This window comes from Chiloscyllium punctatum, chromosome 2, assembly GCF_047496795.1.
Source record: "Chiloscyllium punctatum isolate Juve2018m chromosome 2, sChiPun1.3, whole genome shotgun sequence".
NCBI lineage: Eukaryota > Metazoa > Chordata > Chondrichthyes > Orectolobiformes > Hemiscylliidae > Chiloscyllium > Chiloscyllium punctatum.
Genome location: NC_092740.1, coordinates 130,487,631 through 130,511,060, shown reverse-complemented (window position 1 = coordinate 130,511,060; position 23,430 = coordinate 130,487,631). Strand labels below are relative to the sequence as shown.

Here is a 23,430-nt window from a genome sequence, read left to right as displayed (position 1 = left end):
CAGAAAGCAGGAATCATAAGCAGTGCTTTGTCCGGAGGCTCACTGAAGATGTAACCTGGTATGGTGATGAAACAAACCTTCCAATTCAGTGAGCAAACCTATATCCAGAACCTCAACCTGAGCTACAAATCTTCTCAAAACTTGCTAACAGGCCCTTCAGCCCAACAAGTCCACACCAACCCTCCGAGGAGTATCCCACCCTGTTACTCAACTTTTACCCCTGACTAATATATCTAACTTACACATCCCTGAACACGAGAGGCAATTTAGCATGGGTAACTTACCTAATCTGCAAATCTTTAGATTGTGGAGAAAACCAGACCACTCAGAGGAAACATGCAGACATGAGGAGAATGTACAAACTCCACACAGTTGCACAATGGAATTGAACCCAGTTCTCTGGTGCTGGGAGGCAGCAGTGCTAACCACTGAACCACCAGGGGTGGAAATTACAGAATGTTTTGAATTCAGCCCATTCCATCATGCAAACCAGCCGTCCATCAATCGAATCTGTCTATACTTCCCACTGCCTGAGAAAAGCAGACAACATAATCAAAGATCCCTCCCACCTCAGCAATACACTTTTAAACCCTTTTCCATTGGGCAGAAGATGCAAAGTTTGAAAATGTGTGCCAACAGATTCAAAAATACTGCTTTCAATCTTTTGAATGGACATCTAATATATTTGAGTTGTTCTTTCTCTGCACTTTATCTATAGTAATAACACTATATTCTGCATTCTGTTCTATTACCCTGGTTTATTTGTGTAGGGTATGATTTGCCTGGATAGGATGTAACAATACTTTTCACCGTATCTCAATACATGTGACAATAATAAACAAAATCAGAAGCTGAACTGGACGAGCCAGATAAATACAATGGCTACAAGTGCAAGGCTAGGAATCCTGCAGCAAGTGACTCACCTCCTGATTCCTCAAAGCCTGATGTGAAAAGCACATGTCATAAGTGTGATGGAATATTTCCACTTGTCTGGTTGAGTGCAGTTCCAACAACACTCAGGAAACTTGACACCATCCAGACCAAAACATCCCATTTGATTGGCACCATATCAACAAACATTTAATCCCTCCACTACCAAGGCTCTGTAGGAGCCATCTACAAAATTCATTGCAGATTTTCACTAAGGATCCTTGGATAACATCTTCTAAACTGATGACCACTACCATCTAGAAGTGCAGCAGATACACGGGAACACAACAACCTGCATACCCATCCAAGCCATTCACCATCCTGACTTGGAATTTAATTGCTGTTTGTTTAGTGTCGCTAGGTCGAGTTCCTGGAACTCTCTTTGTAAAGTCGTGTGGGTCTTCTTAAACAAAATGGACTGCAGCAGTTCAAGAAGGAAGCTCACACCAGCTTCTCAAGTGCAATTAAGAATGGGCAATAAATGCTGGTCTAGGCAGTGATGGCCACATTCTATGCATGAATAAAAAAAAAGAGGAAGTTGGAATTATTTTCATTCAAAACCAAAGAGTAATCAAGCATTTTTGACTAGATATCACTAGTTACATTTATTAAAAGAGGAAGCAATTTTTGAGAAGCTTCTTTTATCTCTTCCTGCTAAGCCATTAGTTGAATGGTGCTGCCATCTGAAGGCTTCAGAGCACAAATAATCATACTGAGTGTAGCATTTGTTTAGCTAGAATTCAGCTAATGTCAACTGCAGAGATAGTGGATGTCTGATAACAATGTTCCAAGAAATCTTAGAATAGGAAACTGCCAATGTAATATCCATATTCAAGAAAGGAGGGAGATAAAAAAAAGGTAACTATAGGCCCATTAGCTTAATGTCTCCCATTCAAAAATACCAGAATATAGTATACAGGATGTAACAACAAAGCATTTAGAAATACATAATAAAATCAAGCAGAGTTAGAATGGCTTGATGATACATACCTGACAAATTTATTCAACTTCTTTCAGGAGGTAAGACAAGAACAATAGATAAGGGAGAACTAGTTGATGTAATATATTTGGACTTCCAAAGGCATTTGATAAATACTATTTAATAAGATGACAGTTCATGGTGTTGTAGATAATATATTAACATGGATACAGGATTGGCTAACTAATAGAAGACCAATATTTGTGATAAGGATGTCATTTTCAAATGATAACCTGTAGCTAGCGGAGCGCCACACCGGAAGACCAAGTGAATGTCCTGTTGCCAAATTTATGGATGACAAAAATAAGTGGGAAGACAAGTAGTGAGGATAACACAAATAGTCTACAAAGGGACATAGTGAGGTTAAGTGAATGAGCAAAATGTAGTAGCTGGATTCACGGATGGGAAACTGTGAGGTTATGTACTTTGGCAGAAAGGACAGAAGTCCTGAATATTATGTAAATTGACAAAGACTGCAGAATGTTGCTTTACAGAGGGACTTGGGGATCCCTGTGCATAAATCACAAAAAGCTAGCATCCAAGTTCAGTAGGTAATAGGGAATAAACAGTAGGGTATTTAATCCTTCAAGCCTAATCTGTCACTCATTACAATCATGACAGATTATCCAATTCAATTTCCAGTTCCTGCTTTTCTCATACATTTTAATCCCATAGTCCATGTGCTTTATCCAACTCCTTGAAATCATAAAATGTTTTACAGTTGACTGCTTTCTTTGGGAGTGAATTACACATGTTAGTTGTAAATGGTTTACCCCTATCCTTGGAGTGTGTCTCCTGGTTCTGGGCTCCCCACCTCTTTGCCCTCATCCTTTGGGGAACCACACTTCCTGCATCTACCTTGTCTAGTCCTATTTTAGAATTTTATAGGTTTCAGTGAGATACCTCCACATTCATATGAACTCCAGTCAATATAATCCTAATTGATTCAACCTCTCCTCAAACTCGGTCCCCATCATTTCAGGAATCGGTCTGGCAAACCTATGCTGCACTCCCTCTAGAGCAAGCTAATCATTCCTCAGATAAGAAAGCCAAAACTGCATACAATTTTCCAGGTATAGTCTCACCAAGGCTCTACATAATTGCAGCGACACATCCCTGCTTCTACACATGAACCCTCTCACTGTGAAGGTGAACATGTCATTTGCCAACAGCTGCATGTGCATGCATAACTTCAGCAAGTGGGGGACGAGGACATCCAGGTCTCAATGTATGGGTCCTTCCCTCAATTTATAGCCACTCAGGTAATAACCTGCCTTCCTGTGTATGCAAGGAAATAATAATGTCTTCCTGTCTTTACTACCATATGGACTTTTGATCTATTTAAAAGGCAGTGGAGTATAAAAAAGGTCTTGCTAAACAAGACATTGGCATCAGACTACACGAATACTGTGAATGATTCAGGTCCTTTTATGAAGGAAAAATATTCGGCGATTGAAGGGAGGTTCAAAAAGGTTCATTAGATTGATTCCAGGTATAGAAGGATTTTGGAGAGGACAGGCTGAGCAGATTGGGCTTTTGAAGATTGAGAGGAAACCTTATTAAGGGGCTTGACAGAGTAGATGCAGAAAACTGCTTCCATTTGTGGGATAGTCTAGATCTAAAGTCACAATATCAGAGTAAGGGGTCACACATTTTCTTCTTGAGGGTGGTCAATCTGTAGAATCTTTTACGAAGGAGGATTGCCAAGACCAGGTCATTAAGTATATTCAAGGCTGAGATAGATTTTAAATCAGTAACGGTATCAAGAGTTTTGGGGAAATGGCAGGCTAACAGAATTGAAGGTTATCAAATCAGCCATGAATATGTGGTAGAGCAGATTCAATGGGCCTACATCTGCTTCTATGTATGGTTTTATAACTTATCTTCAAGAAATACTATCGTACAAAAGTAACCTGAACAACAGTTCTGCAAATATTACATTGCTGAATGCCACCCATCATCTACATGGTCTGTACTAAGCAAGTAATTAGCTCTGGTGTACAAAGGACCAGAGGCATCTCATCATCCTTTTAACAGTCCTAACCATGAGTGTTTGATGAATTGTTTTTCTTCTGATTAATGATACATGAATATTGACATTTTGATGTCAGTAGAAAATAAATTATGATATTGGCTTCTTCATTTCATATCATTGAAGAAAATGTGAATTTACACCCCACTTTTCTTGCTGTGATCCTGATTTCCTGAAGAGCTCAGTAATGTTTAAGATTACTAGTATATATCTTTCATATAGTGCATTATCTCCCATCTTGCTTGACCTATTTGTTGTCTTTGATACAGTTGACCACACCATTCTGCATCACAACTTCTCCTTTGTTCGATTAGTGGACCTGCTCGTGTTCTATCCCTATCCACATGATCAAAATCAAAGAACCTCCAGTGATGGCTGATTTTCTCTGCATCATTAGCTCTGAAGCACCCAAAATGCTGTCATAGACTCCCTCCTCTTCATGCTACCCCTTACTGACAATCCATTGATAGGTAGTCAGTTTCCATATGCACATTGCTGATATTCATCTTTACTTCACCACTATCACCCTTGAAACCTCTGGTTGATGGCTGACAGCATTATTATTTTTTGGAAAAGATAAAGTGATGAAATGTGTTTTTTAAAAAAAGCACTTCACAAAATAAATCCATAATTGTTCCAATTATTTTCACTGGACTTCTTAAATAGCACAAGAATAGGTTTAAATTGTCAGTGCACAATAAAAAAATTCACAAAAGTAAATTGCAGTCATCAACAAATTCAGAGATGTTGAATACATATGCAACTCAAATGCTGTTTGATACATTTAATTGGAAATTAAAGAACTGATGAGACAAAATCCTCTATTACATGAAAAAGAGTAGTTTCTGTTGTCCAACAAGTCCCTTCTCAAATTCCTTAATACAAAGACAGGTGCATGCAAAGTGCAACACAGAAGCAGTCTTAACCATATCATCAACTACCTTCCAAGGCAGTAAATAGTTTTTATGAAGCACTTATATCATTGGCTCAAAGTAACCACGAGACGGAATTCAGCTAATGGCTTCCTCTTATTGTACTGCTAGCTTAACTATTTTGTTTCCAAGTATTTCAAAAACATGAGCCTGTCTAATTATTTGATTAATACGGAAAGTGTTGGTCTTGTTTCTTGTTTTTAAGCTTGATCATACACCTTACAATCTTGCATTCTATTTCCCCAGGATCTAGAAGCTCATGGAGTTCAGGTTCAAAACCTATATAAAACAAAATATACTAGAACAATGTTTTATTGTTGGTGCTGAGAACCTACGTGCAATAAATACTTTCAATAAAAGATCAAATACTGGGCAAAATAAAATGGAAAAAAATACAACTGTGCTTTAAGAAATGATTATACAACTATAAAGTATCAGCTTTTCCTCTTCTGAAAATTTCTCAATTGAAAAAAAAAATTCTTTAATGTCCTTCCAGATTAGTCAGGAAGAAGTTTAGGTCAATTTCTGCTGTTTTGAAGAGCCTCTTGAAGCATTTTGTTGAACTCTGCAAGTTGTTTAGCCACATTCTTCACCACTGGCTGGTAGTCACTCTCTATACCCTTTGTAGCAATGACTGTTAAATAGAGTTAAGGAAATAACATAATTGTAACTTACAGTTTACAGAAGTGAGTTAGAATTATGAGACACCTACAGTTAACGTATTCAGTGATGTAATCTAAAAATGTTAGAGAATCATTTTAATTCATGTCCCCGAATGCAGGAATTTGGCATGCCAGTATCAGCTGAAAGTTATCTAGTGTAGTCCCATTTTACAGATCTCAGTCCTCAATCCTATAGCTTACGGCATTTGAAGTAATTACCAAAGTATTTTTTAAATATGATGAGGGTTTCTGCATTTTCTACACTTATAGTTAGTGAGATCCAAATATCCCATTAGCTGGTGAGTGAAAACCTTTACCTTCAAATCATCTCTAGCCTTCTACCATGTTCTGTGGTCAAGGGGATAGTTCTTTCCAATCAACTCTTAAGTCCCTCATAATTTTATACCTCTCAATTAAATTTCCCCTTAGATCCTTCTCTTCCAAAGAAAACAATGTCAGTATATCTCCTCTTGTAAATATAATTCTCCAGTATTAGTAATATTCTGAGACATTTCATCTGTACCTTTTCTTTCCCCAGAAGTTTGTTGCAGTGTAACAAATGTTTTCGCGCAGTTCTCGCATAACCCACCCCAACCTTGGCTAATAAAGAAAATTATACTAAATATAATTTTAACCACCTTATCTACCTAGCCCACCATGTTTAGGTAATTCTGGGTGTACACTCCCAGATTTCTTTGTTTCTCTACACTTATGTATTCCCTTGCATTATTTACCTTTCCTGAAATCATTACCTTGGCACTTCTCCATACTGATATCCATTTGCAATTTCCTGCACATCTGAATACATCATTTTAATACATTCCTGTAGTCTATAGCTTTCATCCTCAATCACATGACCAACTTTTGAATCAAAATGTGCCTCCTATGGTGCAATAGTCCTCACTTTCTGATCAGTATTAGTAACATCAAATGAAGTAGTAAACGTTTTTGACTGATGCTTTCAAATAGGCCAAGGAAAAAAAAAATGTTCAGTAAACAAGAAAAAGAGACTTAAATAGGCTTACCCAAAAACATTGGAATGGTAAATGCTTAACAAAGGAAACAATCACAGGATTGATGAATACAATGATAGATCATCAAACAGTTAAATGCAGATTTATTGACGGCAATAAAAATAGACCATCAAGAAGAAGCTGGAGAATACTGATTAATACACAAACTGCAATTGAAAAGGACAAGCAGTAAAACTAAGTGTAATATCAAGCAGCATGAATGCAACAAATCCATTGATACCATTGCATGCTACAAGCAAACAATGGCTTTATTTATAGAAAAACAAACAGTAATGTGCAACAAAAAAAATGAACTTTGCGATTTTTAAAAATGCATGCTTATTTCATAAATTTTCAGGGATGTAGGAATCTGTGTAAAAACAAAATAGGTCCTAAAAAGTTTGACATTCCTTGAAATAAGTTTATTGTTAATTTTATTGTACTTATTGCTCATTGGCTGGTGTTTAAGTGATTTCTGGTTATTTATAGCTTTGTTTCTGCTGTTATTGGGATGCCACATAACTTCCAAACCATACAGTTTAGGAGTACAAGCAGGTCATTTGGCCCCTTGAATCTGCACTGCCAATTCAATAAGATCACGGTTGATCTGATTGTGACCTCCATTTTGCTTTCCTGTCTATCCTCTATACCTTTTGATTGCTATCAATCAAAATCCAACAGCTTTAAAATATTTGATGATCCTGCTCCCTCTATTCTGAAGAAAAGAAAATAGACCAATGAACTGTTGAGAAAATAATTCTCATATCAGGAATAAATGGGAGATATTATTTTAATCTGCCTTATTTTAGTTTCACCCACAAGGGAAACAGTCAATTCCCCTCAGGATCTTACATGTTTGAATAAGATCATCTCTTACTAAAAGATGGTGGTTTATAATATCTTATTTAGCCAATATACTCGAGATATTTTTGTATGCTTTTTGGAAGTCTCCAAAGGATGATATGGAGCAGAGTGTAATGAATACCTTCCCAAATGTTTGGTCATATTAGGAGACAATTGTGTAAATTTTTGACTAAAACACTAACAGGAAATAGTTACACAAATTATAGTGACAACTAAAGTTGAGCTCCAAATTACATGTCAACACTGGAATTTAAGGAAGCTTTGGGTGATATATTTGCTTAATAAACTTTTTTTCTGTTGAATATGAAATATAAAACCTGACCAGGTGGCTGCTGTAGATCAGCCTTTTAGCTCTGACAATCAGCCTTAAAAACAGCTTGGGCTCTTCACGTAGAGTGATAAATATTTTTAACAATTTCTCAATATAGTAGCAGCAAATGCACCAGGATGGTTGAAGTAAGGCTGAATGGTAATAAAAGAGAATTAGGAACAGAGAGCAGGTTTAACTTTGTAAGAAAAAAGGTCAGTTATGATTTAGTGTATGCAACCTTTGCCTTCAAATCAGAAGGCTGCAGATTTATACATTCCAGGCCAACACTAGAACAGTTCTGAGGCAGTACTGCAGGTGTTGCACTTTCAATCAGTTAAGCGAAGGCTCTACCTCTCGCAATAGATAAATGTGCCAGATCCCTTCGTATTATTTGAAAAGTAACAAGACAGTTCTTACTGATGTCCTGGATAACATTTTTTCCTCAAACTCAAACAAAACCTTCCATATGCAAAGAACTTTAATTTAAGCACTTTTTAAACTGCAAACTTAACTGTTGAAGGATACATTCTTTCATAACAAAGTTGTTCTGTTCATGATGCTGCCATTTACGCTCCAGATTCATTAGCTGAAAAGAAAATATTTAGAGGTAAGTTGTAGTTCTAGTATTTAAGTTTAATTTCAGAAATAAATTTTTAACATATTTTAGTTGGAATTCCACAGGTCTTCCCAGACACCAGGTTATATTGCTGTCTCCATTTCCTTGGAGATGCAGTGAAATGGTATATTTCTCATAAATTGGCCTTATGGTCTTGCAATATCTTGTGCCCAGTAAATTTCCTCATCCTCACACATGACTATATAAAGATACATTTCTCAATGTCCAATAGGAAAGGAGAAAATCTTTCTAATTTGCAAACGGCAACTTCATGTCCTTTTTAAAAAAATCTCAATTGAAATGTATTGTTATTTACATCCATATACATTTTTACTTAAATTCACTAATCAAACTACCAACTTGGTATAGTGAATGTAGTTGCTTCTGTCATGTAAAATTTCTTAAAGTATCATATCCTTCAATCAAGGACCAACACAAAAAAGCCTTTCATCTTCTTAAATAACAATTTGGAAACAAAGCAATGGCACTTCTGTTAATTTTCTATGGCGTATGACTATCCAGACTTCATTAACCACAAAACTCAGTAAATATACAGAACTTATTAAATTAGAAACTGATATCATGAGTGCAATGATACATCATAATATAGTATTTGTAAACCCCACTAAATATATAAGCTAGTGTAATAAAGTAAAGCATTTTGCAGATCAAAAAGAAAGCAGGCCTAACACAATCAATTAAATAAATTCTTTTTGATTAAAAAAACACAATAAAATGTTAGAAAATGAAGCAATTTAACCTTTATGACACAATAAAAAAAACTTACCTGAAGAATAACAATAATAATAAGACAGTAGCATATAAAAAAGACCCAGCTGGTAGCAAAATAGAAGTCAAACCCAGTACCAGGGATGAGAGCAGCCAAGGACAAAAAGGTCTGAAAATTGTGACACGGATCATGTCATTACAGTACTTACGATCTGTTGGGAAATGCAAATGCTTTTAGGCTACTTCAAATAGATGGAATTATTAGACTTGTCGTGACCAGGTGAGGAAGTATGATGGCTCCCCACTTTGTTAAACACCTTTTAGCTGGTTGGAAAGTAGCTATTGCATTCAATTTAGCTCAATTAATTACATCAAATATGAAGGGCAGCAAATTCTATGGTTTTCTTGAGTGGAAGAGAATGGAATTTTATTACCTATTTTTCTCAACTTAATAAGTAAATGCAACATCTAACATATATACACAAGATAGATATTAGGCTTAAAAAGGACGGTGGGGAGCGTGGTGTTTAAACAGATAGAAAGGTGCAGTTTAAATTCTTTTTTAAAAGGAATCATTGAGTTTTGAGAGTAAAACTCAAGTCCTAATGTTCGAGCTAATATCCAGTATCCTTAGAAGTGGCGAGATTTGCAAATAACTTTCATTTGTCAGTGAATGTTGGCTTTTCCATTTAATGTTTCACCTAAGTTGGTTTCCGACAGTGACAGAGAAAGAAGTGCTTACACTATCATTTCTTTTTTCAGTCCATTGCTCAAACAAGCTACTGAAATAAAGTTATTTTCTACGTTTCAAATCTAATTCGATATCTTTTTCAAACTGAACACTCCGCAAGTGACTTTTCATCTTCTAATGCGAATTTATTCTGCAAAAGTGAGTAAAGCAGGAGACTTTCTTGATAGTTGAGTTTCAGTGTACTTTGATTAAAATGGCAATTCTGACACTGTAAACTTGGTACATTTTATGTCAATTTCTTGGGCTTCTCAGGTGATCACAGCCATCATTTTACATCAATAGTGTCCTTCGTAAAACAACCTTTAGTCAATGAAAAGTTACATTTTAAAGTCAAATGATGAAATTTGAACATTGATGGTCCATTTTCACTACAATCATTACAGACTTCACAAGAATACAACAAATAGTAGACCATCTGGCCTGTCGAGCCTGCACCATGATTAAATGTGACCTTGGGTTAACTCCACTTTCCTGCAGACCTCACATATCCTTTGATTCCTTGACACATCAAAAATTTGCTTACCCCAATGTCAGAAGTATTCAATCATGGAGCATCCATAATCCTTTGAGATAGTGAATTCCAAAGATTTGACATTCTTTGAATAAAGCAATTTCTCCACATCACAGTATTATCAGCATCCTCTCATCCTGAGACTGTGCTCTTTCATTTTAGATGCCTGACCAGCAGTAACAATCTCTCTGCATCTACTCCATCAAGCAACTTCAGAATCTTGCATTATTTCAATATGGGTTACTTCTTATTCTCTCAAATGCTTTAAAACATAGATTCATTTTGTTCAGCCTTCCATGGTAGAACAACTCCCTCATCACAAGGACCAACACTGTCAATATTTGTTGTACCAACTTCAATGTAAATACACCTTTTTTTAAATGTTGAGACCACAATTACAGAAGTACACCAGACCAAAGCCCTGTAATAAGGCTCCTTTATTCCTGTACTCTAATCCATTTGCAATAAAGGCCTGCACTAAAGCCATTTGTTTGCAGCACTTGCATGCTAACTCACAGCACTTCTTCCATGAGCACACTCATGTCTATGAATTTCAACATCAAAAGTTTCACACCTTTTAATAAATATTATGGTTGTTTTTGTTCTGAAGGCAAACATGAATAACTTAACAATACCCTATGTTCTAAACCAGTAGAAGTTTTTTTTTGCATTACCATCAAGACCAAACCATTTACATGAAATCACTAAGGCAACCTCTGCATTTCAGCATTTATTTCATACTAACAACAGAACATTATTTTGATAGATTACATAAGAATGAGAAGTGAACCAAGATTTATTGAAATGATATGCAAACTATTTCCAATGTGGCTTATATTAATTCATCACCTTCAAGGGCAATTAGGAAAGGTAACAAAAATTTGGCTTTGCCAGTGAAACTCTGACTCGAGCAAGCCCGTCTTCTCAGTAAGCTTCCTAACATTCCTTTAACAGCATGATCTTTTCAACAGCCTTACAAGACTCATGGTGGTACTACATGGGTGTGCCACCTCCTTAAGTCCAATTGGTAAATAAATAGATTCTTCCTAACTGGATTAGATGATCCTGGACTGTCAGTCAAACAGGCTTTGGCCAACCGCATCTCCAATACTTTCAAAACTAATAAACAAAGTAAATGAAGAATACAATTCTCACAAAAACCTCTACAATTCTTCTCCTTGCTTGCAACAGAGATACACCTGTAATTTCTGGATACTCCAGGGAAATCCTATCAAGTACAAAATGGGGAAATCCACTTGGCATAATTTGCAAACCTCCATTCCCATACATCTTATCTTCTGTCATTTTCTTTTGCTTTTTGATTCTATCCTTCACTGAGAGACTTCACAGTTCAAAAGGGTTCCTAATAAAATGACTTGTAAAAGAGCCCATAGAAAAATTAAATCCGTTTGCATCAGAACCGATTTCGTTATGAATGACAAACTCCTCAGTTGGGCCTGTGTTTATAGGGATAAAATGTTTTGTGATCACTGTTGTCTCTAGTGAGAACAGTTTACTTTTGAAACTTTTATTTGTTGGATTGAGAAACATATAGAATGCGATAGAAATTTTGATAAAACATAAAGGTACAAATTTATAAAACCAGGCTATTGAGACTGAACACTGGTGTTGATTTAACCAGTCAAGACCTGTGCTCCAATGCTCCAAACTCCAAAACCCTGAGCGTGACAAGATTCAGTTCTGCTATTTTCCCCAACCTCTGCCATTGCTCATGACCCAGTTCAGTGACATTGACTGCTCCATAGTAGGGGCAGCACCAGACTGGTGAGTTAGAATGAAACTCTCTTGCAGGCTCTGTGTGGGAGCAGCAGGCACCATGGATGCAGGTTCTGCTACTCTCTATCGCAGAGATGCAAATACAGTGGCTATGGATTCAAAAGATAGGAGCTGAATGACAGTCCTTTCAGGCTAGATGGAGGGCAGAACGAAAATAAAGAGGGCAACACATGTGGTTTTTCAAACGTCATAATTCTGCCAAGTGACATAGATTTCTCATCCCTGCAGTGTCTGTTCTCTTTTCGCTTTGACTGTCTCCCAGAATTAAAGGTGACTTTCTTCCACTCTGGTGTTGTGGATCCTAAATACTGACTAAATAGTCCAATACTGGATTTGCAAACCCCGGCACAGGTAGGGTAGTTTTTGTTTGACAAGATGGGTTGGTGAGATGATTGCATTTGTGCACACTTCTTCTGCTATTTGCTCTTGTCCACCATATGGACTTGTTACAGACTTTCAAATCGTTGGCATTTTCAGAGATGTTTCTTCTTCAGTTAAGTTGGACCAAAGCTTCCCATGAGTGAAGATATAGCATTTTCTTCAGGGAGATTTACAGACTTCCTGGAAGCATTCCCTCAGCCTTATTGGTAAATGCTTGACACATGAATGGCCTATTTAACTCTGTGCTCACTAACCTTTGGTTAAATCACACCTTAATTTTACAATTCTCATTCTTGTTTCCAATCTAATTCATTGTCTTTTCCAATGTTTATACTGCTCTTTAGCCCTACACGTTCCTACATTTCTGTGCACCAACACTCTTGGCCCATTCAGCATTTCCAATGTTCAATGTTCCACTTTTAGTTGTTGCATGCCCTGCTGGCTTAAGCAGGAGTTCCTCTCCTTAACCTCTGAGTCTCATTCTCTTCTTTTAAAGGTACTTCTTACAACCTCTCTCTTTGACCAGGAAGTTTTTTCTGTATAGCAAAATGAATAAATTTACAAAATCGTTGATAATGCTATTCCCTGGAATGCTCATCTTTTTGTGTAAATAGATCAATGTGACAAATTTTATTTGGATTATCTTTGAAGACTAGACATTAACAAATTTACAGGTTTTAGTTAAAAAAAGATTTAATAAAGCTTTACATTGATTTGTGGCTGCACAAAGTTCACACCCCATAGTCTGGAACACAGATTTTTAAATTGGTATCCAGTCTATGGAACATTTTAAACTATAAAAGTCTGCAAGTTCAGATGCTTATTCTGTTATTATTTCAGATATAAGCATTAAAATTTCTGATTTGATAACAATTACCTAACTTTTTTTGCAAATAAAACTAATTCAGCTTACTCTGTTGTTTTAAAATCTGTACTTAAGGGCAGAACATGTATAAATTACAATGCTGGAAGGGTCAGAATTCCAATATGTGTGATGACTGATAAGTAATGACGGGAACAGAAGAATAGCTGAGAGAGGGAAAACAAGTTATTTCGTTTTGTTCTGTGCTTGAAATTCCAGGAATCAACCAACCTCTTACTTTCAAAAAATGAAAACAGTTACACAACAGCTTGTTTGTGAAGTTAGTGAGGTATAGATTTCATCTACAGTTCATTTTTGACACAACTGGAGAAGCATAACTTTCCTCTTCTAATCAATATAAAATTGTGAAAAAGATCACATGAAAGAAAGCAAAAAAAACCTGATCTCATTAACTGATATTAATACCACATTAGAATTTGTTGCAAAGAAACCTGCTAAATGTTGAGTCAGTCTTTTCTCTCCACAAATGGAAAACATTTGTGTTGTCTGAATTGGCTGACTCATTATCATTGACACATACATACATACACACAAAGTGTTGTTACTTCCACAGCCTAGTTTCCTGTTAGTGCCAATTATCTATAATAACTATAAGCTGTAGTGTGAAGATTATGGGACAACAGTATTAACAATGGCTATGCTTCATAATTCAAAACATCAACAGGAAGCTCAAGTGGTTATCATGATGATGTTTGTTTCCTAGAAGGTAAATCCAAAGTTTCACATAGTGGGCTAGAAGCAGAACTTGGATTCATAGAGGCCAGAAAAGTGTTTGCAAAGGTCCCATTTTACAGCAAGAAGTACCCACTGCTTAAAATCTCTTAAACAGTTCCATACTGGTATTGCTCATTCTCACACAGAATAAAAACTAGCCAGGTTATTGGCAATGGGAAGAAATACATGAAAAAGTAAAGAATTTAATCCCAACTCTCCCACTCATTACAGCGTGGACACAGGCCCTTCGGCCCAACAAGTCCACACTGACCCACCCATACCCCTACATTTACCCCTTACCTATCACTACGGGCAATTTAGCATGGCCAATTTACCTGACCTGCACATCTTTGTACTGTGGGAGGAAACCGGAGCACCCGGAGGAAACCCATGCATACACGGGGAGAACGTGCAAACTCCACACAGTCAGTCGCCTGAGGCGGGAATTGAACCCGGATCTCTGGCACTGTGAGGCAGCAGTGCTAACCACTGTACCACTGTGCCGCCCACATTGACATGAATTCAATATCTTCTAAAAGGTACAATGCCAGGATTCCAAACAATAGCATGACAAAGTACAAAGGTGGAATACCTGGAAGAGAATCTGGGATAGACTGCCTATTTCCATTATAATGCCATTAGTTCTACCAGCAGGTACAAGTATAGATTTGTAGAGTCGACTGAGAGCAAATTGCCACAACAAGATTTGGACTTCAGAAGTTGATATTTGGAGAGTTGATCCATTTACTTAGGAGCCCAGTCACCAGATTTCACCACAAGAATGAAACTGCCAATTAAAGTCAAGTTCAGTTTCAATAGCTTTTTCCAGGTCTCAGTCAATATGCTGACTGTAGATATATGGAGAAGACTGATGATGCATTATAGAGCAGATCTGCTAGTTCAATCTGCTTTTTGTTTGACTGAATAGCAGCAGAAAGGCCCAGGTATTACAATGGCCAGATGATCACTTTTCTGGAATAGGTGGGCATTGCGAATCCCCACTGTAGCAGACTCCAAAAGAATTGCTTGGGAAATTGATAATTCCATTCGACAATTCCTCAACCTACACTGAAAGTCTTAAATTAAACTGTAGAATGCAGAGAGTCCTAGCGAGTTTTGAGAAGACTGTAGCTCAGGTTGAGTTTCTGGATGTAGGTTTGCTCGCTGAGCTGGAAGGTTCGTTTTCAGATGTTTTGTCACCATACTAGGTGAGCCTCCGAATGAAGCACTGGTGCTGTAGCCCACTTTCTATTTATATGTTTGGGTTTCCTTGGGTTGGCGATGTCATTTCCTATGGTGACATAATTTCCTATGGTGATGTCATTTCCTGTTCTTTTTCTCAGTGGGTGGTAAATGGGATCCAAGTCAATGTGTTTGTTGATAAGACATCCGGTTGGAATGCCTCGCTTCTAGGAATTCTCATGCGTGTCTCTGTTTGGCTTGTCCTAATATGGATGTGTTGTCCCAGTTGAAGTGGTGTCCTTCGTCATCTGTATGTAAGGATACTAGTGAGAGTGGGTCATGTTGTTTTGTGGCTAGTTGATATTCAAATACCCTGGTGGCTAGTTTTCTGCCCGTTTGTCACAGTTCTTGCAAAGTATTTTGTAAAAGACATTAGTTTTGCTTGTTGTCTGTATAGGGTCGTTCAAGTCCATTAGCTGCTGTTTTAGTGTGTTGGTGGGTTTGTGGACTACCATGATGCCAAGGAGTCTGAGTAGTCTGGCAGTCATTTCTGAGATGTCTTTAATGTAGGGGAGAGTGGCGAGGGTTTCTGGACGTGCTTTGTCTGCTTGTTTGAGTTTGTTGCTCAGAAATTGGTGGATTGTGTTTGTTGGGTACCCATTCTTTTTGAATACCCTGTATAGGTGATTTTCCTCTGCTCTGCGTAGTTCCTCTGTGCAGCAGTGTGTAGTGGCTTGTTGATATAATGTTCTAATGCAGCTTCCTTTGTAGATGTTGGGATGATTGCTTTTGTAGTTCAATATTTGGTTCATGTGTTGTTTTCGTATAGACGCTGGTTAGAAATTCCCCTTTAGCTGTTCGCTCTACTGCGACATCTAGGAATGGCAGTTTGTTGTTCTTTTCCTCCTTGTTAGTGGATTTTATGCCAGTAATGGTATTATTGGTGGTTTTGAAGGCTTCCTCTAATTTGTTTCATTTGGTGATGACAAAGGTGACATCCACGTAGCAGACCCAAAGTTTGGGTTGGATGGTTGGCAGAGCTGTTTGTTCGAGTTTTGGCATTATTGTCTCTGCTAGGAACCCTGATATCAGAGATCCCATGGGTGTTCCATTGGTTTGTCTGTAGGTTTTGTTGTTGAAGGTGAAGTGGGTGGTAAGGCATAGGTCCACTAGCTTGACGATATTGCCCTTGCTGATGAAGCTGTTGGTGTTTGGTGTATGTCTCTTTGGTTCTTCTAATAATGCAGTCAATGTTTCCTTGGCCAGGTTGATGTTGATGGATATGAACAGGGCTGTTACGTCAAAGGAGACCTTTATTTCATCCTCTTCTACCTTGTTGTCTTTGATGGTCTTCAGGAATTCTTCGGTGGAGTGGAGTGCGTCTTCTACTGAGTGTTTTAGTCTCTAGTGTAGCTCCTTGGCCAATCTGTAAGTTGGTGTTCCAGGTAGTGAGACCATGGGTCTGAGGGGGTCTCCTGATTTGTGAATTTTGGGGAATCTGTAGATCCATCTGGTTTCATTTTTTGGAAGTTGATCTTATTTATTTCTCCAGATTTCTCAAGTTTGTTTGAGTAGGGCTGTGATTCGGTTCTCTAGGTGTGGGGTCGGGTCTATCGCCACCTTTTGGTAAGTATTGGTATCTACAGATAGTGCATTCCCTTTGTCAATGTCGTCTCTTTGATTTAAGGTGACTGTCAAGGTGACACAAAGATTGGTGGAGTAGCAGAAAGCATAAGGGACTGTCAGAGAATACAGAAGGATAGAGGTAGACTGGAGAGTTGGGCGGAAAAGTGGCAGATGGCTTTCAATCCAGACAAATGTGAGGTGATGCATTTAGGTGGGTCTAATTCTACAGCGAATTATACAATGAATGGAAGAGCCTTGGGGAAAGTTGATGGGCAGAGAGATCTGGGAGTGCAGGTCCATTGTACCCTGAAGGTTGCTGCACAGGTGGATAGAGTGGTCAAGAAGGCATATAGTATGCTTGCCTTCATTGGACGGGGTATTGAGTATAAGAGCTGGCAAGTCATATACAAGACATTAGTTTGGCTGCATTTAGAGTACTATATATAGTTCTGGGCACCACATTACCAAAAGGATGTGGACGCTTTGGAGAGGTTGCAGAGAAGGTTGATGAGGATGTTGCCTGGTATGGAAGGTGCTAGCTATGAAGAGAGGTTGAGTAGATTAAGTTTATTTTCACTAGAAAAAAGGAGATTGAGGGGGACCTGATTGAGGTTTACAAAATCATGAAGGGTATAGACAGGGTGGATAGAGACAAGCTTTTTTCCAGGGTGAAGGATTCAATAACAAGAGGTCATGCTTTCAAAGTGAGAGGTGGAAAGTTTAAGGGGGATACACGCGGTAAGTACTTCACGCAGAGGGTGGTGGGCGTTTGGAACATGTTGCCAGCAGAGGTGGTAAAGGCAGGCACGGTAGATTAATTTAAGATGCATCTAGATAGACGCATGAATAGGTGGGGAGCAGAGGGATACAAATGCTTAGGAATTGACCGACAGGTTTGGACAGTACATTTGGATCAGCTCAGGCTTGGAGGGCTGAAGGGCCTGTTCCTGGGCTGTAAATTTTCTTTGTTCTTTGTCAAGCATCCTTTGTCTGCAGGTAGGATAACAATGTTTTTTTAGTCTTTTTAGTGCATTCTTTTCTTGTGCATTGAGTATGTTTTGTTCCAATTTCCTACTTAATGTTGGTGCGACTGCCTGTCTGATGGTTTGCTGGGTTTCTTCTGTGAGTTGGTTGTCTTTCAGTGTTGTTTCTAATGCTGTTAAGAAATCTTTCTCGTCCGCATCCTGGAAGTTGTAATTTAATCCTCTAACTAAGACGGCTTTTTCAGTGTCTGATAAGAGAGTGTCAGATAAGTTTTTTATCCATGCTTCTATGTTGTCAGTGCTGTTATTTTGTGTAAATTTGTCTAGATTTTCTCTACAGGTCTAGTTTCTCATTTTTTGCATTTGTCACATACGGATGAAGAAGGACACCACTTCGACTGGGACAACACATACATCCTAGGACAAGCCAAACACAGACATGCATGAGAATTCCTAGAAGCATGGCATTCCAACTGGAACTCTATCAACAAACACACTGACTCGATCCCATTTACCACCCACTGAGAAAATGAACAGGAAATGACATCACCATAGGAAATTATGTCACCACCGGAAATGACACCACCAACCCAAGGAAACCCAAACATATAAATAGAAAGCTGGCTACACCACCAGTGCTTCATTCGGAGGTTCACTGAAGATGTTACCTAGTATGGTGATAAAATGTCTGAAAATGAACCTTCCAGCTCAGCGAGCAAACTACATGTACAGAGTTCTGATTAAATTAAGTAAACAGTTACTTGGGAAAAGTTAGACTATTAAATTATTAATCTAACCTCTGAATAACAATTTCACTGATGGCATAGTTCCATTGTGACTGGACCCAATCCCCCTTCCTCCCCACAGATCCATATCCTTCCCTTCCCAAGTTCGGGTCTGCTTCAACTACCCAACCACAGGACAGATTTGTCCGCTTATTTCATTGATGGACCCAACCTTATCTTCCCTTTCTCTTCTCCTCTTCCCTCCATCCCCATATAAATTACAATGCCTTGCCCAACTTGACTTTTCCCATCCTCCCCGTGCTACCTAGTAAACTACCTCCTATCCATTTGTCAGCTTACCCCTGGCAGCCTGGCATCTTACTGACTTGGTACATGCCCTACTAATTTCATACTTATTTACTGTTTGACAGCAGCTGTCAGTGTCGTAGATTCTGGACCTTTAAATTTCAGAATGCAACAGCTGACTGCTGTAAGAAGTCATTTGCCTTCCTCTGAATTACGAGACAACTGTCAGAATGGAAGTATGGCTCCACATTTCTGAAGGAGCCCTGACTGCGATCTCTAATCAGATATGTGGAACTCTTCCTATTCATAAAAAAGGGGAAATGTGGCAATCTGCATGAGATTGTCACATTGCCACGCCTCAGAAAATCCAGCCTAATCTATCAGGTAGACACTTGACTTAACTGTACAAAACACAATCATCCATTTGCAACATATGAGTACCTCAGAATTGGGCAAGAAAGCTTGATTGCACTTGGCATTAAACTTCAACTTCTACAGTAAAATATGGGATTTCATTTAAAATACTACTATAAATATTACCACTCCTAAAATTAATGGATTTGATTCTATGACAAATAACCTATGGTTTGCTGCAGTACAATTTGTCAATGAACATCCATTTATGATGGTTGCAGAGAGGTTTCTGTTGTATTGTCAGCTGCAGAATTGCAAAACTTTAAGTTAAAATTAGACATTCGAGTTTGTTCTGCTGTTGAATTTTCTTACTAAAATTCCTGCGTAAGTATGAAAGTTATGATATTTGTGGCTCTGTGCTGTTCTTCAGCAATTTAAATATTTGGCTCATAGTTAGCGCAACAGCAGTAAATTGTCAACTTCAGCTATAATACACTGCACAGCATGATCATTCAACTAAGCTTGACAACAGCTGCCCTGGATTTGGAAGGAAGGAATTGACTTTCAGCTGAGGCAGCCAACTCGAGCATTTGGTGCCTATTTGCAGTCAGCCCAGGGCCTGTGTAGTCTAACCCAGATTAAGTCTGGGGGGATGTCTGAAGAAACCTGCTTTCTCTCTCTCTCCACTTCAGCAAGAATGTTATCACTAAAATGCACCTTTGCTGAAGGCTTATCTACAGACAAGAACCAGCAAAGAGAAAGTATGCCTGATGCAGTAACAATGCCACCACATTGAAAGGTTATACCACAGTAATGTGTAAGAAATAATAAATGCTGAAAGAATGCTCTTAAAATTCACTCTTCATTATTTCTGCTGGGGTCTGACAATCTAAAGAGTTAAAATCCATAGGTACTTAAAAGGCTCTATAGTTAAGATAAACGCGCTTTCATAGCTAGCATCTGCTTTCATTTAAAGACTGGAACCAAACACACCAAGGCTGGTCAAGGTTGAATGAGGGATAATGTTTTGCTGACCAAAAGAAAAGGAGTGCCTAGCATGGCTAGCTTTTATCTTGTCCCATCCCTCTGTGGTAATTAATAGTTAAGCAAAGTGAAGTAATTCTTCAAAACATGCCCACAGACTTTTTTTGAAATGGATTGTTCCTGCGCAATTTAAGTCAGGCAAAGTGAACAGTTTGCATCAAATGGGCAAATTAGACTTTAGTCAAGTATTGATGAATTTGTTTATTACAGGTGCTTGGCATGCTGTCATCAAATCCTGACATCAGGCACATTATGCCAACTAGTTACCGATATCAAAAATATACCCTCTAATTTTTTTGTTCTATGCACAGTGCAAAACATTAGAGTTACTGAGAGATTGTGCACACTTTAGCCAGGGAATGTCAATTCTGCACAGCTTATTTAGTGCAATTTGTAGCACATTCCAGGGTGCTGTATGACTATCTGCTTGCACACCTAACAGGAATGGTGTCCATTATCCCTTTAAGATAAGTGATATCAACTTAATTTGGATATAACATTATTCCTTGAAAAACAGTAAAATGAGCTTAAAGTTGTGCATGGAATTCTTCTCTGTTTCAAACCCCAGATGACAGCTATTTGGATAAACTGATCAATGTAATACAGAGGTTTTCAACCTTGGCTTCCTAACCCTGAGGAGTCTGCTTGATCATCATATTTCTGCCAGTCAGCAGATTTCTGCACTGTTCTGTGTTTAATTGACTTAATAGCATATTATTTCAGTTGCTGTATAACTGAATACATACTTTCTACAATGCAAGATGGTTACTTCCCTTTGAATTGCTGACACTGTGTATTGGAAAGAAATATTTGCAGGGAGTTCCAGGGATTGTATCAATATTTGCAGCCGACAACATTGCAAAAAAGTTTGAAAACCACAATGCAGTGAAAACGATCTGTCAGGCAAAACAATGTTTGTTATTGTTTTATCAAAAGAGCTAACTTTAAGCTAAATTTAAAGATGAAAAAGGAGATTTGCAAGTCAAATTGCAACCCCTAACAGTTAAAAGAAGTTATTTACAATCTATTCATAAAGCGTAGCGTTTCATACTCAAGAAGTAAGAAGTAGTCTAACCTGTGCATGGGTCTCATTTTCCTGTAGCTGAATCTTGAGTGTATCATACTCCTTTGAGACTTGCTGCATTATCTTCTTAAAGATGTTTCTGCGTTGTGTCAGTGTCACTTTCTCCTCCTGAAGTTTCTGTGTAACAGGTGGAACAAAAATGGTATGTTCATCATTCCTGCCAAATCAATAAAAGATTTGAGAGCAGAACTGCATCATATAAGGAAAAAGGATCCTATCAAAATGGCCACAAAGAAAATTATACCAAAAAACATGCATTAGACCAGAATTTAAAAGTGATATACCATTTGAGATCAGGAATAGAAATCTTTTCCAGAGAAAGGTAGTGTGACAGACAGGATGGGGGATCAATTAGATGTTGATCATTCAACAGAATAAGGTGATGGAACAAAGCTCTTTACTAAGTTTAGTAATATATCTGACACAGATAAGTCAGCTTAAATGCTATGTTTTATCTTTCAGATTGTCAGCAGATGTACATCAGAATGTCAGAGATAGTAAGTGAATGAAAAGTTGACTTATCCAAACTATAAGTGCTAGCTTTTGCAAAAGGACTGCATGAGTGGCTCATGGCAGAACAGGAGGTGAGCAGTTGATTATTTATTTTTCAATAAAGCTATGCTTATGCATATTTCATAATGAATTACAGAAATTGGAGATAAGATAGTGCAGAAGTGTAGAAATAAATCTGATAAAAGGACAAGAATGAGACACAGGTGCAGGCAATGACAAAACAGAAACTAACCATTGCCCCTTGATATTCAATGACATTACCATCATTGAACTCTCCCATTATCAATATCCCAGGGTTACCATAGACCAGCCATGAAGATATTGCGGCCACAAAGAACAAGTCAGAGGCTAAGGATTATGAGGAGAGTAATTGTCTCCCCATACAAGTCAGGAGTATGATGGAATATTCTCCACATGCCTGAAAGGGACAATTCCAACAAGAATCAACAAGCTCAATAGTATCAAGGGAAAAGTCACCCTCATGATTGACCCACCAGCAAGAACCTCAATCTTCACTTCCTTCACCCACCATCATAGAGTCATAGAGTCACAAAGATGTTTCATATGGAAACAGACCCTTTGGTTCAACTCGTCACGCTGACCAGATAATCTAAGCTAATTAGTCCCATTTGCCAAAACAGAAACTAACCATTGCCTCTTGATATTCAATAACATTACCATCATTGAACTCTCCATTATCAATATCCCAGGGTTACCATAGACCAGCCATGAAGATATTGCTCATATCCCTCTAAACACTTACAATTCATATACCCATCCAGATGGCTTTTAAATTTTGTATTTGTACCAGCCTCTACCACTTCCGCTGGCAGCTCATTCCATACAGGTACCAGAGGCAGTGGTTTGTCCAATCTACAATAAGCACTTACAGCAACTTATCCAGGCTACTCTGACAGTACCTTACAAATCCAAGGCCTCTACTACCTAGCAGGTCAAGGGCAGCAAAAATATGGGTACACCATCACATATATATTCACCTCCAAGCCACATACTGTCCTGACTTGGAATTATATTGCCTCTCTTCATTGTCATTGGGTCAAAATCCCTCTCTAACAGACTAATTGTGTACCTATAGCCCAAGGACTGCAATGATTCAAGGTGATAGCTCACTACTACCTTCACGAGGTCAATAAATGTTGGCTTTGCCATATCCCATGAATGAATTAAAAATAAAATCTCTCCTTGCACTAATAGTGACATTGATTCAGAAAAAAAAATATTAGAAATGTGAATGCAGCAACTGAACACACAAAAGGCACCAAAGAATTATTGAAGACTATTTCACTTATTTGGTATAAAATGATAATTTTTCATGGTTCTAACCTCAGTTGGAATTTCATGAAATGGGAAAGTGAGCCTAAGAGATATATAACATTAACACCCATATTGTATAGTTCATTCAAGGAACCTTGGCTCACAGAATTTCAAAATTATAATAATCTAAACATATATTCTTAGTGAAATATACAAATGGAGTCTCGACAGTAT

The 23,430-nt window shown here is 37.9% G+C and overlaps 1 protein-coding gene across 1 annotated transcript in view; it reads right to left on the bottom strand.

Annotated features, from left to right (window-relative positions):
- Positions 1–4,710: 4,710 nt before the first annotated feature.
- The window catches only part of ift74 (intraflagellar transport 74), a 129,188-nt gene continuing 110,468 nt past the window's right edge, over positions 4,711–23,430 (bottom strand). The window contains exons 17-19 of the mRNA XM_072588990.1: positions 21,400–21,525; positions 8,248–8,308; positions 4,711–5,507 (exon numbers count right to left, since the gene is read on the bottom strand). Of these exons, the coding sequence (XP_072445091.1) occupies positions 5,392–5,507; positions 8,248–8,308; positions 21,400–21,525 (303 nt within the window). The 3' untranslated portion in view covers positions 4,711–5,391. The remainder of the gene's footprint in view (positions 5,508–8,247; positions 8,309–21,399; positions 21,526–23,430) is intronic.